The 22,797-nt window shown below is 33.9% G+C and overlaps 1 protein-coding gene and 11 non-coding genes across 12 annotated transcripts in view; 1 reads left to right on the plus strand and 11 right to left on the minus strand.

Annotated features, from left to right (window-relative positions):
• Positions 1–3,507: 3,507 nt before the first annotated feature.
• Trnan-guu lies at positions 3,508–3,581 on the minus strand. The gene has a single exon. It is a non-coding gene; the product is annotated as a tRNA-Asn (tRNA).
• A 128-nt stretch (positions 3,582–3,709) lies between these two features.
• Positions 3,710–3,783, minus strand: Trnan-guu. The gene has a single exon. It is a non-coding gene; the product is annotated as a tRNA-Asn (tRNA).
• A 124-nt stretch (positions 3,784–3,907) lies between these two features.
• Trnan-guu lies at positions 3,908–3,981 on the minus strand. Its single transcript has one exon. It is a non-coding gene; the product is annotated as a tRNA-Asn (tRNA).
• A 124-nt stretch (positions 3,982–4,105) lies between these two features.
• Positions 4,106–4,179, minus strand: Trnan-guu. The gene has a single exon. It is a non-coding gene; the product is annotated as a tRNA-Asn (tRNA).
• A 43-nt stretch (positions 4,180–4,222) lies between these two features.
• Positions 4,223–4,296, minus strand: Trnan-guu. The gene has a single exon. It is a non-coding gene; the product is annotated as a tRNA-Asn (tRNA).
• A 124-nt stretch (positions 4,297–4,420) lies between these two features.
• Trnan-guu lies at positions 4,421–4,494 on the minus strand. Its single transcript has one exon. It is a non-coding gene; the product is annotated as a tRNA-Asn (tRNA).
• Positions 4,495–4,618: 124 nt separating this feature from the next.
• Trnan-guu lies at positions 4,619–4,692 on the minus strand. The gene has a single exon. It is a non-coding gene; the product is annotated as a tRNA-Asn (tRNA).
• Positions 4,693–4,816: 124 nt separating this feature from the next.
• On the minus strand, positions 4,817–4,890 carry Trnan-guu. Its single transcript has one exon. It is a non-coding gene; the product is annotated as a tRNA-Asn (tRNA).
• A 124-nt stretch (positions 4,891–5,014) lies between these two features.
• On the minus strand, positions 5,015–5,088 carry Trnan-guu. The gene has a single exon. It is a non-coding gene; the product is annotated as a tRNA-Asn (tRNA).
• Positions 5,089–5,212: 124 nt separating this feature from the next.
• Trnan-guu lies at positions 5,213–5,286 on the minus strand. Its single transcript has one exon. It is a non-coding gene; the product is annotated as a tRNA-Asn (tRNA).
• Positions 5,287–5,416: 130 nt separating this feature from the next.
• On the minus strand, positions 5,417–5,490 carry Trnan-guu. Its single transcript has one exon. It is a non-coding gene; the product is annotated as a tRNA-Asn (tRNA).
• Positions 5,491–7,230: 1,740 nt separating this feature from the next.
• The window catches only part of LOC113367160 (SAP domain-containing ribonucleoprotein-like), a 44,410-nt gene continuing 28,843 nt past the window's right edge, over positions 7,231–22,797 (plus strand). The window contains exons 1-2 of the mRNA XM_026608790.1: positions 7,231–7,237; positions 7,281–7,412. Of these exons, the coding sequence (XP_026464575.1) occupies positions 7,231–7,237; positions 7,281–7,412 (139 nt within the window). The remainder of the gene's footprint in view (positions 7,238–7,280; positions 7,413–22,797) is intronic.

Here is a 22,797-nt window from a genome sequence, read left to right on the forward strand (position 1 = left end):
TAATTGTGTTTGAGGAACTTCATGAATTAAAATTAACATACATTTATTGACTGCTTATTTTTTTTACTTTTTGCTGGCGATAATGTCATTCTTTGAACAGCTATAATATCTGTCTTGCCTAAAAAATATTTTCCATTTTACAAATTCAAAGATTTATAGAAACTACGAATAATATGAAATAATTTCCAATCAATAAACTTACGTTTAGTTCAAATGTTTAATTTGTTTTATTATTTTCAAGGAACAGTGTAAAATATTTTTCTGATTCAGGCATTTTTATTAAATCAAGATTAGTACTACGATGTAACTTTAAAATGTTTATTTATCTATGCCGATTTCTTTGTTGGTATCGGTACGCATACAACGTTCAAGCCGGTACGCATACAACGACAGATCTCTATTCACATACACGACGACTAATCACAATCGACTCATATAGAAATGATATCATCGAGAGCGAATGACGAATCATTGGCACTCGACTCGGCCGTAACGCACTTCCGTTGCGTTACGGATTCGAGATATCGAAACAAATAACCTTCTACCTACTCAAAAATCTGTTCAATATTTGGAATACATTTAGATAAGGTTTATTATTATGAATACGATATATTATTCGAATTAAAAATGTAACAACAATGGGTAATTAATTGCGTCGTGCATAGCAGGCAATGATATGGTTATATCCTCTCTTGTGGGTATGTCGGCTGCTGCTTCGGATACATTAATGTTAATTGTGTATGTAAGTATGTATTGTATCGTGCCAGAAGAAGCAGGTACAGCTAAATGTCAAACAGGTGGTACATGGCATCGTGCCTTAAGGCAAAATTTCTGGAACTTTACGTACCAGAATTAAATACTCGAGGGAAAAATCATAAAAATGAATATTGATCAAGGATTAATAATAATTGTTTTGAATATTTTCAAATAGTTAATTATAAACACTACAGATTTTATCGCTTGAAAATGTTTACATTAATATGTCGAATGAATCTGTCTGAGGGTAGATTTCTCACGATTAGTATAACGCATATGAAATATATACATTTTTAAAATAAATTGTTAATTTTAAATTATATACAAAAGTATAAAACTTTGTACATTTTTGATTATTGTCCGAAAATTTCGATAATTGTTTCAACGGTACAAGTGAACGTTAAAAATGTAGTGGGGCGCATGGCATCGTGCCTTGGCCAAGGCAAATTGCTGGAACTTCTCGTACCAAAAACGTACCTAAAAGAAAAACATTATTAAAAAAAAAAAAATACTCTGAAAAAATTAGATTTTGAGAAACTATAAATTTTTGACAAAAACTTACTTTTTTTAAAAAAAAAAAAGACTTTTGAAGAAAAATTATTTTGAAATATTTTGAAAATTTTGAACTTTTTTTCAAAGCAATCGTACTGCTTTAACTGCATAGAGACGAAATATCGAAGCGCGTAAGCGCCGCGTCGCCGTCTAATGGATAAACACTGGTACGGAACCCATAGGAATGTAAACAAAATTTATACTTATTATTAAAATTTCTATAAAATATCCGATAATTTGATGTGCATATGTCTATTAATCATTTTGACCGCCAAATGGCATTTTTCTTACTTTTTTCACTAGATCTCCGAAAATGCTAGACCTGTCTTCATGAAAATTTAATCAGTTTTTCATCTTGTTAATACAAGTAAATGTTTTTTTGAATTATTCAAATCGGACGCTCCGTTCTCTGAGTTACTGTTTTTGCATTTTGCCCCATATCTCGGCTAGACCTGCCTTTGCCAAAAACTAATCAGCACGTCTTCTTATCAATACGAATCGAATGTTTTTTGAATTATTCAAATCGCTTCATCCGTGTTCCCGAAATTGTCGACGAAAATTTGTATCCGAACACACACACATACACGCACACACACACACATACATCAATTTTTTCTAAGTTATGCCAAAACTTTCAGAAGGTTTTGAAATGTAAAGATATATAAAATTTTTTATTTTGAATTGTGTTTGCGATTACTATAACTTGCCCTACGGGAAGTTTAAAATCTTGGTAATCTTATAATCTTTTCGACCGCCAAATATACTTTTTTACTTTTTATACTGTATCTTCAAAACCGCCAGAACCAGCTTTTCCAAAAATTTAATCAATTCTTTATTTCGTCAATATAAGCAGAATGTTTTTTGAAACATTCAAATCGGGCGCTCCGTTCTCTCAAAAACTGAATTACCGTTTTTGGCACTTTGTGCTTCGTATCTTCGAAACGGCTGGACCTGTCTCTACCAAAAACTGATCAGCACATCTTTCCAGCAATAGGAATCGAATGTTTTCTGAATTTTTCAAATCGGTTGATTCGAGTGCCCGAAATCGTGGACAAAAATTGTATCCAACACATATATATAGACACATACATATAGACACACACGTACATCCATTTTTTCAAAGGTATACCAAAATGTTCAGAAACCTTTGAAACGTAAAATTATGCAAAAATTTTCAATTTCGATTTTTGGACGATTACAATAACACATCCGACGGGAAGTTAATTATTAATTTTATTGGTCTATAGTAATTGAAAATTATCGGATCGATTTTTTTCGATCCATTTGCACCATTTTACACACAAGGCTAACTACAAGAGTTTCTTCTTTTTATTGAAAGTTTTTTTATATATTTTTGATTGAAGTTTCTCTATATACTCGTATTTGAATGTATTTAGGCGTTATGTTTTCTTGACGTTTCAAGACTTTTTGAATCGTTTGACACCAGAATTAGACGAAGTATGTGTGTGCTATGCGATTATTTACATATATCGTAAAGATTACGCATTTTATCTGAGACAAAATGCCACTTACACCTAGTATTTAAATATACTACAACATATAAATCACCATAAAAAATCTAATTTGCCCTCGACTCTATTTTAAATTATACGTAATTGCGTTTTATACAACATTGAATAATTATACGTCGCCGTATAGCTTCATAGAAGGCACCTTATACAACTATTTGCTTATATTGTGCGCATAAAACACTTGCCTGTTTCGATCATTATCAAAGTGGTTTAAAAGCACAGGAGTCGCGTGTATGCGAATCGTGAAATTAAGGCCAAAACGTTTTACATACCGAGTCCTTCCGTATTGTTGTGTCACGGAGTCAATTGCGCCACCGAAGCTCTTCTCGGGATGCTTTTTATAGTACATAGTATTTGAAATTTAGTTATAAATAGTGAATACTATTGGGTATGTACAATAAACATTTCCAGGTAGGCTCGAACCAACCTTTCGGTTAACAGCCAATTACGTCACGGAGGCTCCGATAAACGTGATTTTTACATAAATGTGAAAAAAATAAATCTTTAATACTACTCTATAATTTGATCGAATCAGTTAGATTCTAGCAGTCAAAGAGATAAAATTGTGCGAGTAAAGTACAGCGTGAAAATTAATTATAATCATGAATACTAATGGGTATAAACAAGATTTATTGAACAATTGTGGGTATAAAAACTACTCACTCAACGCCCCCGGGTGGGCTCGAACCACCAACCTTTCGGTTAACAGCCGAACGCGCTAGCCAATTGCGCCACGGAGGCTCTTTTTATTTTGCTGATGATAGTAGGAGTGAAGTACATATTGCATGAAAATTAATTGTAATCATTGATACTAATGGGTATAAACACGATTTCTCGAACAATTGTGGGTATAAAAAACAGTCACTTAACGCCCCCGGGTGGGCTCGAACCACCAACCTTTCGGTTAACAGCCGAACGCGCTAGCCAATTGCGCCACGGAGGCTCTTGTTGTGTTGCTGATAATAGTAGGAGTAAAGTACTGCGTGAAAATTAATTATAATCATGAATACTAATGGGTATAAACAAGATTTATTGAACAATTGTGGGTATAAAAACTACTCACTTAACGCCCCCGGGTGGGTTCGAACCACCAACCTTTCGGTTAACAGCCGAACGCGCTAGCCAATTGCGCCACGGAGGCTCTTGTTGCGTTGCTGATAATAGTAGGAGTAAAGTACTGCATGAAAATTAATTATAATCATTGATACTAATGGAAATGAACAAGATTTATTGAAAAATTGTGGGTATAAACAATACTCACTTAACGCCCCCGAGTGGGATCGAACCACCAACCTTTCGGTTAACAGCCGAACGCGCTAGCCAATTGCGCCACGGAGGCTCTTTTTATTTTGCTGATGATAGTATAAATAACAGTCACTTAACGCCCCCGGGTGGGCTCGAACCACCAACCTTTCGGTTAACAGCCGAACGCGCTAGCCAATTGCGCCACGGAGGCTCTTCTTGTGTTGCTGATAATAGTAGGAGTAAAGTGCTGCATGAAAATTAATTTTAATCATTGATACTAATGGGTATAAACAAGATTTATTGAACAATTGTGGGTATAAACAATACCCACTTAACGCCCCCGGGTGGGCTCGAACCACCAACCTTTCGGTTAACAGCCGAACGCGCTAGCCAATTGCGCCACGGAGGCTCTTGTTGTGTTGCTGATAATAGTAGGAGTAAAGTACTGCGTGAAAATTAATTATAATCATGAATACTAATGGGTATAAACAAGATTTATTGAACAATTGTGGGTATAAAAACTACTCACTTAACGCCCCCGGGTGGGCTCGAACCACCAACCTTTCGGTTAACAGCCGAACGCGCTAGCCAATTGCGCCACGGAGGCTCTTGTTGTGTTGCTGATAATAGTAGGAGTAAAGTACTGCGTGAAAATTAATTATAATCATGAATACTAATGGGTATAAACAAGATTTATTGAACAATTGTGGGTATAAAAACTACTCACTTAACGCCCCCGGGTGGGCTCGAACCACCAACCTTTCGGTTAACAGCCGAACGCGCTAGCCAATTGCGCCACGGAAACCCTTGTTGTGCTACTGATAATAGTAGGAGTAAAGTGCTGCATGAAAGTTAATTTTAATCATTGATACTAATGGGAATAAACAAGATTTATTGAAAAATTGTGGGTTTAAACAATACTCACTTAACGCCCCCGGGTGGGCTCGAACCACCAACCTTTTGGTTAACAGCCGAACGCGCTAGCCAATTGCGCCACGGAGGCTCTTGTTGCGTTGTTGATAATAGTAGGAGTAAAGTACTGCATGAAAATTAATTATAATCATTGATACTAATGGAAATGAACAAGATTTATTGAAAAATTGTGGGTATAAACAATACTCACTTAACGCCCCCGAATGGGCTCGAACCACCAACCTTTCGGTTAACAGCCGAACGCGCTAGCCAATTGCGCCACGGAGGCTCTCTTTTTATTTTGCTGATGATAGTAGGAGTGAAGTACATATTGCTTGAAAATTAATTGTAATCATTGATACTAATGGGTATAAACACGATTTCTCGAACAATTGTGGGTATAAAAAACAGTCATTTAACGCCCCCGGGTGGGCTCGAACCACCAACCTTTCGGTTAACAGCCGAACGCGCTAGCCTATTGCGCCACGGAGGCTCTTCTTGTGTTGCTGATAATAGTAGGAGTGAAGTACATATTGCACGAAAATTGATTATAATCAGTGATACTAATGGATATAAACAAGATTTCTTGAATAATTGTGGGTATAAACAATACTCATTTAACGCCCCCGGGTGGTCCCGAACAACCAACCTTTCGGTTAACAGCCGAACGCGCTAGCCAATTGCGCCACGGACGCTCTTTCTGTTTTGCTGATAATAGTAGGAGTAAAGTATGAAAATTTATTCTAATTATTGATACTAATGGCTATAAACAAGATTTATTGAACAATTGTGGGTATAAAAAATAGTCACCTAACGCGCTCGGGTAGGCTCGAACCACCAACGTTTCGGTTAACAGCCGAACGCGCTAGCCAATAGCGCCACGGAGGCTCTTGTTGTGTTGCTGATAATAGTAGGAGTAAAGCACTGAATGAAAATTAATTATAATCATCGATACTAATGGGTGTAAACAAGATTTATTGAAAAATTGTGGGTATAAACAATACTCACTTAACGCCTCCGGGTGGGCTCGAACCACCAACCCTTCGGTTAACAGCCGAACGCGCCAGCCAATTGCGCCACGCAGGCCCTTCTTGTGTTGCTGATAATAGTAGGAATAAAGTACATATTGCATGAAAATTAATTATAATCAATGATACTATGGCTATAAACAAGTCTCAACGTAGTTCCGTAGACCATTTCTGATGCTGATGCCTTTATGTCTTCCTTAAGTGAGTATCGTAGACCAAGTAGCACGTAAGGTAGTATCTTGATCCACCGTTCAGTAGAACACACCAGGGCAGCTTTCAATGTCATATGCCAGCGTTTCACGATTCTATTAGCCTGAGGGTGGTAAGCTGTTATACGTGCCTTCTTTGCTCCAACTGCCTGAGCCAAGGACTTGAAGAGAACAGACTCAAATTGTGTGCCTTGGTCAGAAGTTATTGTTGTTGGAGTCCCAAATCTTGAAATTCAGCACGTAAACAATGCTTGTGTGACTGTATCAGCTGTGATATCTCTGAGTGGTATAGCTTTCGGCCATCTTGTAAATCTGCCTATAATTGTTAAACAGTATGGCAAACCATTAATATTTGGTAAGTAAATTATATCAATATGGATGTGAGAAAATCTTTGATCAGGTACAGGAATGTGCATAGGATTGAAGCGGTTGTCTTTGTGAACTTTGGACTTTTGTAAGGAGATGCATTGACCAGTCCAAGTAGCAATATTTTTTCTAATTCTAGGTTATACATATCGTTTGTGTACATCTTTGGATGTAGTCCTGATGCTTGCATGAGAAATACCATGTACTATGTCGAATGCAGTTTTGTGGAGTTTCTGTGGAAGATAAGGTTTAATAAAATTAGACTCGATAGTGCAATATATTGGAAAACCATCCAATGTCAATTTGTGGAGTTTTAAACATGTTTCTCCATCAAGTAATACTTTTAATTCTGGGTTCAAACTCTGCTCAATGCTTATTTCTTCAGCTGACAGTTTCGTTGGCGTTTCTATTGTGTTTATCCTTAAGAGGGTGTCTGCTTCTATATTTTCATCACCTTTCACATATACAATATCAGTAAAAAACTGGAAAATTTATTCTAATTGGCGTCTCTGTCTATCTGAAGCCTTTTCAAGTCTTTGCTGAAATGCATATGTGATTGCCTTGTGATCAGTTTTGATTTTAAAATATCTTTCTTCCAGAAGATATTCAAAATGCTTTATTATAGCAAATATGCCAAGTATGTTGAATACTTATGTTCTGTTGTTGTTAAATTTCCGCAGTAGAAACCAATGGGTTGCCAGGCATCATTTTCTTCTGCTCCAGAGTAACACCTATAGCTGTTGCAGAGGCATCCGTCATCAAGCAAATGTTGGCTGAAGCATCTGGATATCGAAGTAGTGCTGCATTTGCAAGTGCTTTCTTTAAGTTCTTAAAAGAGAACTGAATTGAAGAGATTCTGGGTTCCAGACAATTGTAGTTTTGTCCTTCTTCACTGAACTCTGTAGATAATTATTTAACGGTGATTGTTTTCTTGCTGCCTTCGGTACTAACTTCCTGTAGTAATTCATCATTCAGAGAAACCTACGCAATTCCAGAACTGTGGTTGGTTGTGGTAAGTTTAAAAATTTGTCCACTCGGTGTGTTGATCGAGAATAGCTATTTGCACTAACCTTCTACACCAGAAAATCTACTCCATCCTTGCCCATGACGCATTTTTCAATATTGATGACAAATGAGTGCTCTTGCATTCGCTCAAACACTATTTCCAGGTGATGATGATGCTCTTCCATGCTCTCAAACATAATCAGGATGTCATTCACGTATATGAACAGTGTTTAGTACGATTTTGTATGAAATTTGCTACATAACATAGCCTTGCCATAACATTGGTCTATTTTAAGGCAAAATCAACTTCTTAACTTCCCGTAGATAATAATCGCAAAAATCGAAAATAAAGTTTTTTATATATCTTTGCATTTTAAAGGTTTCTGATTATTTTGGCATATTTCAGAAAAAATGGATGCGGGTATGTGTGTGTGCGGATACAAATTTTCGTCGACAACTTCAGGAACACAGGTGAACTGATTTGAATAATTTAAAAAACATTCGATTCGATTGATAAGGAGACGTGCTGATTAGCTTTTTCACAGACAGGTCAAGTCGTTTCGGAGGTACGGGGCAAAAAGTGCTAAAAATGGTATCTGATTTATTGAGAGAACGGAGCGATTTGTATCATTCGGAAGCTTCAGCATTTTGCCTTAAGGCACGATTCCATGCTCCACTAGTTATTTCTATTAATATATATGTTTATTTGTGAAATTATGAACTTACAAATATGTGTAATTTATTTAAAGAATTATTTTAAATTTATGAACCACCGCATGTTGGTTTACCAGAATACCGGTGAGACCGTTGGATTGTAAATCCGCCTATCACATATCCTGTTTCGGCTTGGTGCGGGTTTGTAGTTGGATACGGAAGTGACATGCAGTCACTCTGCATCCGAATGTAATTAATTAATCTGTGCTGCGGGAATTCCGCATGCCGCACATGCCGCCCTACATGTTAAGATGCACCCTCGCCTGATTAGAAGCACCAGGTGGGATATACGAGCATTAACGTGTATATTAAAATAGTACAGGAAGAAATAATAAGTTTTTTTTATTTTTAAAAAAGTCAAATATTTCATTTTTAATTCTAAATGAATTTTAATATTAGCTGCATCATTTAATTAATGCGATGCTGTTTAATTATTAGGTTAAACAACAAAATTAAAAATTTTAATCTACATATGTAGGAGACACTGGGTGCGGTTGTGCCACTTTTTTTGATCAGTTATAATCTTGTTAATTTACCATTTAGCTGGGATTAAACTAAATTAAGTGATCATTCGAAAACTTGTCCTAGTGGAAATACTGAAATACTGTCCTTAAGCACGATGGTTTAGTCATAAAATCAAATTATACAAAATAAGGGTTAAAAGCAATTGTAATTGCAAAGACTTTTATTGTCGTTAATAGCAATAATATATAACTGAACACATTTAAATGAAACTAGCGGTGCATGGCATCGTGCCTTAAAGCAAATTGCTGTAACTTTCCGTTTCGAAAACTAAATTATTAAAAAAAACTTTGCAAAACTTAGAAAAAATTAGATTTTTGAGAAATTTAGAAATTTCTGTACTTATTATTATAATCTTTATAAAATATATGATAATACGATGTATATATATGACTGAACACTAGTTTTGACCGCCAAATGAAATTATTTTTCACTTTTTTCATTCCATCTCCGGAGACGCTGGACCTGCCTTTACAAAAATTTTACCAGTTGTTCATTTCGCTCCGTTATCTCAAAAACTGAAATACGATTTTTGGCATTTTTGCCCCATATCTCCGAAACGGCTAGACCTGCCGTTATGAGTAAGAATCGAATGCTTTTTTAATTGTTAAAATCGGTTAATCCGTGTTCGCGAAATCGTCGACGAAAATTTGTCGCCGCACACACACACACATGCACAAACACACACACACATACATCAATTTTTTCTAAAGGTAAACGTAAAGATATATACAAATTTGCATTTTCGATTTTTTTGCGATAATTATAACTTACCCTACGTGAAGTTAATAATATATAACAACATATAACAAAACATAGTTTATTAGACAAAGTTAACAAGAATTCTTTGCGAAATCTTTTTATCTTAATTGAATTTTATGTTACTTTTTTATTAAGAATTTTGTCTTACTGTTAGTAAAGTTGGTTATGAGAAGTTCGCTAAGTTAGAATTTTTGATCTGCTTAATCTACACCTGAAAATAATAAGAAATGCATGTCACAACCGTATCCACAAAATTTGTCACAACCGTACTCAACGCACCCTTTTCAATAAAAATCATCATTATGACAGCTAAATTTTCTAAGGAAAAACATTTGTTGGTGAACTAATCTGAATAACTAATCATATTTAACTTAAAGCAAAGTTATCAATTATTGAAATCGAGCATAAAAACTTACTTTTCACTCTAAATGCAATTTAATGTAGGGCTTCGACTAAAATAATCGAAACATTTAAACAATTATACTTTATCGCACTCTTTTTGAATCATATCTTTATAGATATTAAGTCAGTATAGTTTGAATTTTGATGGTATAAAATTTCAGTTTAGAATGGAATTTATTGTTTTATTATAATTTAATTTATAACTTGTTTTCAAGGATCAGGGTAAAATATTCTTCTGATTCAGGCATTTTTCATTAAATCAAGATTTGTACTACGATGTAACTTTGAAATGTTTATTTATCTATTCCAATTTCCTTGTTGATATCGATACAACGACAGATTGCTATTCCCATACACGACGACTAATCGCAATCGACTCGTATAGAAATGATCTCATCGAGAGCGAATGACGAACAGTTCAGACGTAACGGACTTCCGTTGCATTTGTACGGATTTACACCCTTGTCGCGCCTAAAGAAGTTTTACTTCAAAAAGGATAGTATTAGTTCTAAAAACTGAGTTTGCTTATTTTAGACTATAATGACAATAACATTTGACAATAAATATTTAGTAAATTTTCAGTTCAATTTGCATGATGTTTCAATATTTATCTAGTACATACAAATTATGATTCGGGTATAATGTAATATAATATAATGTAATATAATGAAAGCAGTACTAATGAAGCATTACTATTACTACAAATAAATTTGTTGGCTATCTATTTATTTGAGAATGAATAATTAATTAGAATTTTAACATGCTTGGGAGTGGAGTGAAAAATTTAATAAAAGCGTCACATCTGCTAGATGTCGCATAAAGTAGTTGCACCATGTTGCTACAATTTCCAAACCTATTTTAAAATTGTCTTGTTCTGCCAAAAGTTATTCTTAATGCAATAGTTTATTTTTGTCTGTTATTATTTTGCTTTTGTTAATTATTGTGGGAGTGAATGCTTTAATAACTTCTAGTAGGGTAGTTATAGTAATGGGCCGAAAATCGAATCGCATATCTTCACGTTTTGAAGGTTTCTGAACATTTTCGCATACCTAAAAAAATGGATGTGTGTGTGTTTTGTAGATCCGCATTTTTTCGTTCACGTTTTCGGGCGCATGGATCAATCGATTTAAATGGTTCAAAAAACTTTCGATTCCTATTGATAGGGAGACGTGCTGGTTAGTTTTTGGTAAAGACAGGTCCAGCTCCGATTTGAATGATCCAAGAAGCATTCAGTTCGTAATGATGGGGAGAAGTGGTGATTAGTTTTTGGCAAAGGCGGGTCTAGCCGTTTCAAAGATGCGAAGCTAAATGTACAAAAATGGCAGTTTTTGAGAGAGAATCCGATTTGAATGATTCAAAAAACTTTCTGCTTGTGTTGACGAAACAATTGCTTTTGAAAAAACAATTCAAAAAAAATTTTTTTTGTGTATCGAAAATAATTCAGATTTTAATTTTAATTCTTGCTAAAGTTCTAAAGCTCACTTATATATTTTAAATAAATGATTTTAACTTTGCTATTTAGTTTATATAATTTCTTTATATTTATAATAATCTATTTGAAAATATTTAATATTCGTGGAACGTTTTGTTACGGTGCGGGAAGTTCCACCAATTTGCCTTAAAGCACGATGCCATATACCACTAGTTTTTAAATTTCAATAATTGTACTAAAAACAAAATTATATTACTATATTAACTAACTGTATAACTATAAAACTATATAATATATTATAGATAACAAATAATTATTTATACTTTAGTATTATTTAAACTTTTATTCTTTAACCCATCCTATTCTTGCTTATACGTTTACGTCAATCTGCCTATATGAAACACTATGTAAGAATATTTAGCTAAATAACCTAATCAAATTATAAATTGCTGATACAAGTGGTTCTATGAAAAGTCGCGGAGCTTGAACAAACAATTATTTAACATAGCAAATTGAATTTATAGAACTTTAGCTGAGGCTGCAAAAATATATTAATAAAGGAAGGTTTCTGAACATTATGGCATTCTGAACCTTAGTGAAAATGGATGTATGTGTGCGTGTGTGTGTGCAGATACAATTTTATCTCGACGATTTCGAGAACACAAAAAATTAGATTCGTATTAATGGGGAGACGTTCTGATTAATTTTTGGCAGAGGCAGGCCGAACCGTTTCGAAGATACTAGGTAAGAAGTGCCAAAAATGTTAATTCAGTTTTGGAGAGAACGGAGTGTACGATTTGAATTATTCAAAAAACATTTCATTTGTACTGACGAAGCGAAGAACTGATTAAATTTTGGAAGCCAGATTTCGCGGTTTCGGAGATCCAATAAAAAAGTGAAACTAGCTGTAAGTGGAATTCTGTCTTGAGGCAATTATGGCATCGTGCCTTAAGGCAAATTGCTGGAACTTCCCGTACCGTAACGAAATGTTCGAGGAATACTGTATGTTTTCAAATAGATTATTATAAATATTGTAACATTGTCTAATATTTATAAGAATTATATAAACTGAATTGCAGAGATGAAATTATTTGTAAAGTATATTAGAACTATAGTCATAATTAAAAATAAAATCTGAAATATTTTCGATATACGAAAAACTAAAAAATAAAAAAATAAAATAAAATAAAAAAAAAGTTGGAACAAAATTTTTTTTTCCAAAATCAATTATTTTGTTAAGACAAGCAGAAAGTTCTTTGAATCATTTAAATCGGACGCTTAGTTCTCCCAAAAACTGCCATTTTTTACGTATTTAGCTCCGTATCTTCAAAATGGCTGGGCCTGCCTTTGCCAAAAACTAATAAACACTTTTCCCAATCATTACTAATTGAATGTTTTTTAGATGAATCAAATCGGATACTCCGTTCTCTCAAAAATTCGATTTCTATTTTCTGCACTCTTTGCTCCGTATTTCCGATTCAAACAATTCACCGTCCATTTAGGCATTATATGGCGGAAAGATAGAGGTTTGGGAGAAATAAACATCCCGCGATCGCTAGTGGCCGCTGGACAAATGAGTGAGACTCACGGCCGTTTTGTTTATTTTGAGACCAAAAAGTCGTCTACCTAAAGTATTTATTTTATTAAATGTTATTTATTTTTAACCAGGTAAATTTTATTCTTCCATATAATTATAGTACTTTTAATATGCACAGAGATTCTGGGAATAATTCTCACGGTTTTTTATAAGTTCACTTTTATTTTGAAATTCCGAGTTGGGGCTAGTTGAGCATAGTTGCTAAACTTGTTCTGTCACTAGGACAATTACCATTAACTTCAAGAAATTAATTATTATTTTTAAGATTTAAGCTAAGTCTATGAGTAATCATATAACGAAATAATGATTTTAAACAAAAATACTGAATATAATGGTAAAATAATTCCTAAGTTATTTAATCGTTAATTATTCAAAGCAAATTACTATAAGTTTTGTTTTCTCTGTCAATGAAGACTATAAATATAGAACTGGTTATTAAAAACTTATTTTATTTCATCACTAATCGACATTGAACCTATAATTTCATTATACTTTCTTAGTGCTCAACTTGCCCCACCTATGGTATACATTGAGCATACTTGACTTTTTGCATTCAAACAGCTATAGCTTTTAAATTTTACTTATTACCAAAAACTAGTATTAACACTTTTGTTATGCGATAAACAACAAATCCATTAAGCCGTATAGCAATTTATTGAGACTTTTCATTGAGGAGCTACATCTGTTTAAGTAAAAATTTGCTCAACTAGCCCCGCCCTACCCTAAATAAATTTAAACTCATTATAAAAATATCTGATAATTTGATGTGCATATGTATATCATATTCTTTCAACTTTTTTAATTGGATCTCCGAAACCGCTGGAACTGTCTACCAACTTTAACCAATTTTTCATTCCGTCAATACAAGTGAGATGTTTTCACATTCAAATCGCACACTCCGTTTTCTCAAAAACTGAATTTCCGTTTTTGATTTTTTTTACTTCGTTTCTTCGAAACGGCTAGACCTGACTTAGCCTAAAACTAACCAGCGCGTCTGCCCACTAATAGAAATCAAATGTGTTTTGAATCATACAAATTGGTTGATCCGTGCTCTCGAAATCGTTAGCTAAAAATTGTATCTGAACATACATACATACATATAAACACATATATCATTTTTTCTAAGGTATTACATAATGTTTAGAAGGACTTTAAATATATTAAAAAAATACTTTATTTTTTACGATTATTATAACTTTTCTATGAGAAGTTAATTCTATATTTTAATTTAATTTTAGGTAATAATATTTAATAAAATAAAATTTCGTAGAGCATTACGTAGAGGCATGTAATAGTCAGATCATTCTGCTTTTTTAAAATATCCTGAAACATAGTTGGAAACAATGACATAGTTCGCGTTTCTACTATTTTTCATAAAATCTTTGTAGCTTTATTAACTTCCCGTTATAATAATCGCAAAAAAATCAAAATTGAAAATTTGTATATATCTTTACGATTCAAAGTTTTTGGCTTTCCTCAGAAAAAATGAATTTATGTGTGTGCCTGTGTTTGCTTGTGTTTCTTTATGCACGGGAGGATACAATTTTTCGTCGACGACTTCGAAAACACGGATCAACTAATTTGAATATTTCAAAAAACATTCGATTCCAATTAATAAGGAGACGTGCTGGCTAGTTTTTGGCAAATTTGGAATTCAATTTTTGAGTGAACGGAGCGTCCGATTTAAATGATTCAAAAAACATTTTATTTGTACAGACGAAATGAAAAACTAGTGAAAATTTTGGAAAGGAAAGGTCTAGCGGTTACGGAGATCCAATAAAAAAAATAAAAAAAATGTGATTTGGCGGACAAAAATGAGACATATGCACATCAAATGATCACATATTATATAGATATTTCAATATTTAGTTTTTACGTATCTAACGATTGCTTTAAAAAACTGTTCAAAATTTCCAAAAATGTTTCAAAGTATAAAAAAACCAAATTTTTCGGAAAGGCCATTTTTTTTCAAAAAAATTTAAGAATCTCAATGATTTATTTTTTTTCAAATTTCTAAAAAAATTGAATCTTTATAACTTCCCGTAGGGCAAGTTATAGTAATCGCAAAAAAATCGAAAATGAAAATTTTTATATATTTTTACGTTTCAAAGGTTACTGAATATTTTGGCATACCTTAGAAAAAATGGATGTATGTGTGCGGATACAAATTTTCGTCGACGATTTCGGGAACACCGATCAACCGATTTGAATAATTCAAAAAACATTCGATTCGTATTGATAAGGAGACGTGCTAATTAGTTTTTGGCGAAGGTAGGCCTAGCCGTTCAAAGATACGGGGCAAAAAGTGCCAAAAATGGTAACTCAGTTTTTAACAGAACGGAGCGTCCGATTTTAATAATTTAAAAAACATTTTACTTGTATTGACAAGATGAGGAATTAATCAACTTTTCATGAAGGCAGGTTTAGCTGTTTTGAAAATCTAATGAAAAAAGTAAAAAAAAATGCCATTTGGAGTTCAAAAATGATCATTAGACATATGCACATCATATTATCAGATATTTTATAGAAATTTTAACAATAAGTATAAATTTTGTTTACATTCCTATGGGTTCCGTACCAATTTTCATCCTTTAGACGGCGACGCGGCGCTTACGCGCTTTGACATTTTGTCTCTATACAGTTAAAGCAGTACGATTGCTTTGAAAAAAAGTTCAGAAATTCCAAAATATGCCAAAATAAAGAAATTTTTTTTTAAATAAATTATTTTCAAAAAAAGTAATTTTTTGTCAAATCTATAGTTTCCCAAAAATCTAATTTTTTTGAAGTAAATTTTTTTCAAAAATGTTAATCGTTTTTACAAAAATAATAATTTTTGGTACGGGAAATTCCAGCATTTTGCCTTAAGGCACGATGTCTCACTAGTTTAAAAACCCATGCGCCCTACTAGTTTAAAAACTTCTTGGTACTGGAAGTTCCAGCAATTTGCCTTAAGGCACGATGTCATGAACACTAGTTGTTTGATCATTTGTTATTCAATTCTCATCTATATTGTGACGAATTAAAAAGGGTTGATGCTCCCCTTTCTTAGGGGATATGCAACGACTTCCATTATTACATCTAGCGTTGCATCCCCAACGAAAGGGTTACACCAACTCCTTAACCCGACTTCTTTAAACACCCTGTAATTACCTGTGGAAAAGCCAACTAACTACGCGAATGAAACAGAATGTACTTTTAGCTTATTTAATCATTACTAATCATTACAGGTGTAACGGCATGACAATACCTACGTACTATCATGCCCTTTGCCTAAAACCTAACGTACTCACAAATCTTTATTAATTACTAACATAAAACGGTATCAACGGAGTAACGATAACGGAACGGAACGGAGGGAATAGTTTATAAAACCAATAATACATCTGACCTTTACTGGAACGGGTTCTCCTCTCCTGGCACAACACACACACCACTATACACAAAGCGGGTCCAGCGCCTGGCGCGTGGACCCACTGACCTCCTCAGAGGATGATACAATTCTTAATGCCCTTTTTCAACCCCAGACTGGACCTTATATTGGCATCCCTATTGGGCGTGGTGGGGGAGCGTCATTGCACTGGTGGTTATGCAACCCTTTTGACGACAATACCGATTGTCGTTACACGCCCCCCTGTCACAGTAGAGTCGGCCTCGGCTCTTAAATTCAAAGTTGAAATTATTGCCCTCTCCTGGTTTTTTCCGGGTTGTTCCGGTGTTTTTCGTAGGGTCCTGTTTTGCCCTTTGGTCCTCGTCTTTGGGTTGGCTAGGTTAACTGAGTTTGCTTCAAGGCTTCAAGTGTGAGCCTTGGCTACTGGACGATGATTGTAGTTGTGGTTGTGTGCTGGCCATCGTTCAGGTGTTGTGGTTCCGGTCAGATATTCCTAGAATCCTGGTAAGCTATTCCCCCTTTGATTACAAACTCAAAACACGTAGCAGCTAGTAAACATAAACTTACATATACACAAGTCTGATAAAAAAATACATCAACATCATTAATACAAAAAAAACGAAAACAAAATCCTTCAGTAACACAAAAATTACAATACAAAAATAAGTCCGTTTGCTTAAGACTATCTTAACCTATTTCGTTCTCAAAGAAACCGTGTTGGGAAAAACTGTACTCAGCAAATTCAGAAAAAAAAGGAAAGACAAGACTAGACTCAGAAAAAAAAGTAGTTATATAACACAGACTAACAAAAGACAAAAATTTAATAAAAAAAATATTCGAAGTACAATCGTTTTTCGTACAATTTTTCGTAACACGTTTCCTTGAAACGCAATCTTATCCTATGTGCGTGTGCTGTCACCTATTTTCTTGGTTGTAGTATTAGAATTAATGGAATAACCGTAGCCCGAATTATAAATCAGTTCGCCAGAAATCATGAACCCGATGATATGGACAATCTTTTACTGTGTAACGCGCGGAAAAACTTTGACAAGAAAAAAAACGAAACTAATATGACAATAAACAAGAAACAAAAATACTCCTCAATTTACAAAATACAATTATTTAAATAACTAGATTACTTTTACGGACGCGACGTTTACTGTAATTCAGCCTCTACTGGTGTGATTGCCCCCCAAATACAAGACCACAGATGGGGGCTAGGATCTAGTTTTCCTTCATTGCTCCCCCCGCAGAGCCCCATCCCAATATTAATATCTCTAGACCGACCGTCTATGCCCACCCAAAAACAAATGGCACTTACACTTAACACCTATGTAAGCGTGACACACCTGGGGTTCCTCAGCCCGGCACAAAAGTACCCCAAATTGCCCCCTTGACGGGAGATGACGTGCTGCGACCTATGTCGCCATCCCGGTCTTCGCTGAAGGTACCTTCCCAAACATATTCCATAATAATCCATAATACATAATAATTTACATAATAATTCGACGGCTGCGGGGTTGATTAAGGGCGGTTTCCCCGATTGAAACCGTACGCGTCCATCGATTCGGACATCTCAATGGTCCTCGCTCGTGGACTACTGGGCCCAGCTTTCAACTCACATATATAACCATAAAACAAAAACGTAAATCCGATATGGCGTCCCGATATAAGCCTGCAGACTTATATTTATACAATTTCTGTTGCAACAACCTACTCTCCACAAACAAAAATCCCACTATAACTTCTTATATGTCTTCTTAATTTTACGACTTATCTAATGGGGGGAATCTTAAAATTAAACCTATTACTCTAATTATATTTAACTATTTACATATGTACATCTATATATAAGTGCCTATACATTATATATTAAAAAGAGAAGTGAGAGAAACATTTTTTAGTGGCTTGGTTCGCGACCAAAATATTTTTTTATTCTGCTAACGTGGACCGTGTCGTATTTGTAATTATTTCTAACTTTACGCTCAATCTTATAATTAAGGCAGGAAACTTATAAACTATTTTATAAGGCCCGTGCCATGGATGTTGTAGTTAGTCTGATTGGCCTTATCTACGAACTTCGGTGTTCCCTAATACCCACTGGCCTACTATAAAATTTGGTATTTTTGTTGAGCTCTCACGATATTTTGTAGTACTCGTTCGCGACTCGAGTCCAACTATTTTACCGCGAGTGCCCTATCGCTTGCCTCGGCCCTCCACGACTTAGCGCTACGTCGCTCGGCAGCCGGGCTGTCTACGGGCTATTCTTATAAAAAAAATAAAGAAAAGAGAAAAAAAAATGAAAATAAATAATTAAAAAAAAGATGGTAAAGGCTACGACACGATCCTTTGAATTACATATTTGTTTATACAAACAAACCTATTTATTTAAGTATAATTAACCCTGATTCCAAATATCAACTTCACCCTATCTAAGATTATCCATTCCTGTTTCTTTCGATTAATACTTTCTTTCTTCATTATTTTTATTTGCCATATCGGATCCCTTAATCTGGATTGGGCGGTCAAAAACACGAGCCAATAACTATTGACGAGACAGAATTAAAGTATTTTCAATAAAAATAAAAACGTAATATGTCCATATAAAAGGGCGTCACGAAGATTAAACAAAACGCCGACGGTATAAACGCGGTAATACACTACAAACGTTTGTTTGGTTTGATTTACGGTAACATTATCAGTGAACAAAAAACATACGACGAAAATAAAACATAAACGATTTGGGCACCTTATATTCAACATTTCAACTAACAATTGCCCTCAATACTCTCATTACCTTCAACGCCTTGTAACATAGGCCATAAACTCTAGCCGTAAACCAAACCAAACCTTTCGCGAACGCACGGCAAAAAAAACACAACGACAAATATATAAATATAAAAAAAAAACAAAATTCTAGTATATTAAAAGTGGCGAACAAAGCGGATAATGCAATAGTGATAAGTAGGATAAAAACAGTAAAAGTAACGAAGTTACGCGTATGATATAAAACTAATTTATTATGAAATAGTAAAATATTAAAAATAGTAAAATGCAACATAAAACTTAGTATAAAAAAAAAAATTAGTATGATCAACGAAAGAATATAGTTCTTAAAAAGCGAAAAAAAAACGAGAGCGAAAAAATGCCTTTAGCCGTTCACGTATCATTCCGAACAATACATGAACGTTCATCTAATTGCCGAACTACAGCTACGTATATTGCAAATCCGGGTTCTACCTTTGCAATTGTCTCTGTGTTCGTAGAAATACGACTTTTCGAAGGGAAATGTCACCTGCCCACCCGCTCTATTTAACCAAGGTTTTCTAGGCCTTTGGTTTCCAAGCCACATAATCGTCGGTCGAACTGATCGCCTTAGCTGCCATTATGAATTATGGTGAAAAGTCGTATCCTATTATTAATTAATAAATAAGATCAATTAGATGAAGCCGCGAATTGAGCACTAAGCAATGACGTTCCGGCGGGAATGAGAACGCCATTAATACGCGTAAAAAAAAACGAAAGAAAATAATAGAAAAGTACAATATTAAATCGATAAAACTAGATTCATTATTGCATCACCCTACTGAAAAAACACGAAAATACACGACATTAAAATATTAAAAAAAAAAACGAATAAAAAACATACTAATACTACAAACCAATTACATAATACAAATGTATTACACAACCCTCCAGCTGGTCAGATACAATTAGCATGTCTATGATGTAACGATTAAGAGAAAAAAAAGTTACAATAAACTCGAAAATAACATTAACATCTTGGTTCGGCACTTTCTGCCTGCTAATACATTTTTTTTTTAAACTCTTTGCGTTCTCTACGCAATTTTTTTCCACATACGCGGCCTTTGCGCCCCTTGTTACCGCGCGTTTCCTCGAAAATTCACTTCATTTTCAAATCATAGACATGCTAACTACTATTCCCTCCGTGAACAACAATAAAACAAACATACTCCATTTTTAAAATATTTGCTAACTCTTTGGTTAATTCTCGACGATACAAAACTCAATTAATTTCACTTTCAATGATAAAAAAAAAACAAAACTTATGCCAATGTTGCATTATAAAACCCATATTTCAAATTATATAAAACAAAACTAATCCTAATTATCCTAAACCTATCAAAATCCTAACTAAAATGTTACTAACTTATTAAGAAAGTACAAATAACAAGAGAAAAAAAATCAATCTTTACTAGCCTAATAAATTATGTAATATTTAAATAATCCTATACCTAATAAATCTTAACTAAAAATATGAAAATCTTCCTAACTTACAAACTAAAAAAATAATAAAAAAATATCAATCTTACTGGCATAATCAATTATGTATTTTTCTGACTACTCTATACCTATCATGTTCTAATCTAAGTAGTTCTGTCTCATTCGCAGATCATCTCGAAAAAATTATGTAATTACAGGGCTCGTCAAACTTTCGCGAACGAGATTAACGAAATACAAACAAAACGAAAAAAAAAAAAAATAAAATAATAATAATAAAAACAACTCAATACTATTTGCGGTTATCTGTACTACTTAATTATAAAAATATATTATTTAGTATGAAAAAAAAAATCTACAAAAAGTGAAAGTTTTGCGTATGAAAATGTTATAGTATCTCTTTGGCGCCAGGCATGTGCAAAAAAACGCACTTAGAGGCTGTTCGCTTGACGTCGACTGGCGCCTAGCGAATCGAATTCTAGCGACCGTAATTTCTTCACAGGTCAAATTTTGAGTGCACTAGCGGAAAAAAAAGGGCACAGGCAAATATATTTACAGTCTTTGAATAAATATGTCAACGAAACATACTAGAGATTACTGAAACAAAATATTTGCCTATTAACTGTTTTCGAAGACAGAAAAAAAAAACGTTTGTGTGTGGCATAGGGTCAAGTGTACGGAACTTGAGATTTACGAAGAAAACGAAATATATTTTGGGGGCAATGTGTTTCAAATCTTTCGAACTAGCCTATCAAAACAAAATACTTGAATATTGACGATTTATAAGTGGCTTTACAGAAATTGAAATTGATATGAATGTTTTTTGACCGAGTTTCTTCTATACCCAGGGGAAACAAAATGGAACAAAACAAACAAGTAAATAAATCCCCTTTAAAATAAATTAATTGCATTTTTGTAATATTATATCCAGAAAAAGAAAGAAAAGAAAAAAAAAAATAGAATGAGCGCACACAACAATCAAATGAAATCTGATTTTACAAATAAAAATAATACTTTGAACATTTTTTGTAATGTATAAACATAATAGGTTAAATAAATATGAGTTTAATAATTTTAAATAAGTTAAATAACTTTAAATTCGAAAATTTTATTTACTTTTTAGGATTAATCTTAACAAATATTAGGTAACAAATTTTAACATCGACGCAAATCCCAAACAAACACATAGATTTGGTTTAATAAAATTAACTAGATTATCACCATTATTAAAATTCCACACCCAAAACATATTTAAAAAAAATCACTTATATTTTCAACGTAGTAAAATTCTATTAAAATTAAAACTACCACGTCTCCGCGAAAAGTACACAATAAAAAAATGAAAATACACAGATAAACGCAAGTAGTGATACACATAGAAAAAACAATTAAATTACCACGTTATTAACGCAATATTCAAATTTTAAAAATTTACTAAATTTACCGAAAAACGTACTATAACAAAAAAAAACATCTATCAGAAAATTAACGTAACTTATACACGTAACTAGTGGGAGCGACTCGCTTAGCTTTTAATAAAAATAATTATTATTAAAATTATTAAAAAATTGTGAGGGGGTTTATGGGGTATCGAATGCGTTTTCACCATTGTGACGAATTAAAAGGGGTGATGCTCCCCTTTCTTAGGGGATATGCAACGACTTCCATTATTACATCTAGCGTTGCATCCCCAACGAAAGGGTTACACCAACTCCTTAACCCGACTTCTTTAAACACCCTGTAATTACCTGTGGAAAAGCCAACTAACTACGCGAATGAAACAGAATGTACTTTTAGCTTATTTAATCATTACTAATCATTACAGGTGTAACGGCATGACAATACCTACGTACTGTCATGCCCTTTGCCTAAAACCTAACGTACTCACAATCTTTATTAATTACTAACATAAAACGGTATCAACGGAGTAACGATAACGGAACGGAACGGAGGGAATAGTTTATAAAACCAATAATACATCTGACCTTTACTGGAACGGGTTCTCCTCTCCTGGCAACAACACACACACCACTATACACAAAGCGGGTCCAGCGCCTGGCGCGTGGACCAACTGACCGCTCTCAGAGGATGATACAATTCTTAATGCCCTTTTTCAACCCCAGACTGGACCTT

This window comes from Ctenocephalides felis, unplaced genomic scaffold, assembly GCF_003426905.1.
Source record: "Ctenocephalides felis isolate EL2017-DRISC unplaced genomic scaffold, ASM342690v1 CF-g0.4_SCAFFOLD_01170, whole genome shotgun sequence".
NCBI classification, from domain to species: domain Eukaryota; kingdom Metazoa; phylum Arthropoda; class Insecta; order Siphonaptera; family Pulicidae; genus Ctenocephalides; species Ctenocephalides felis.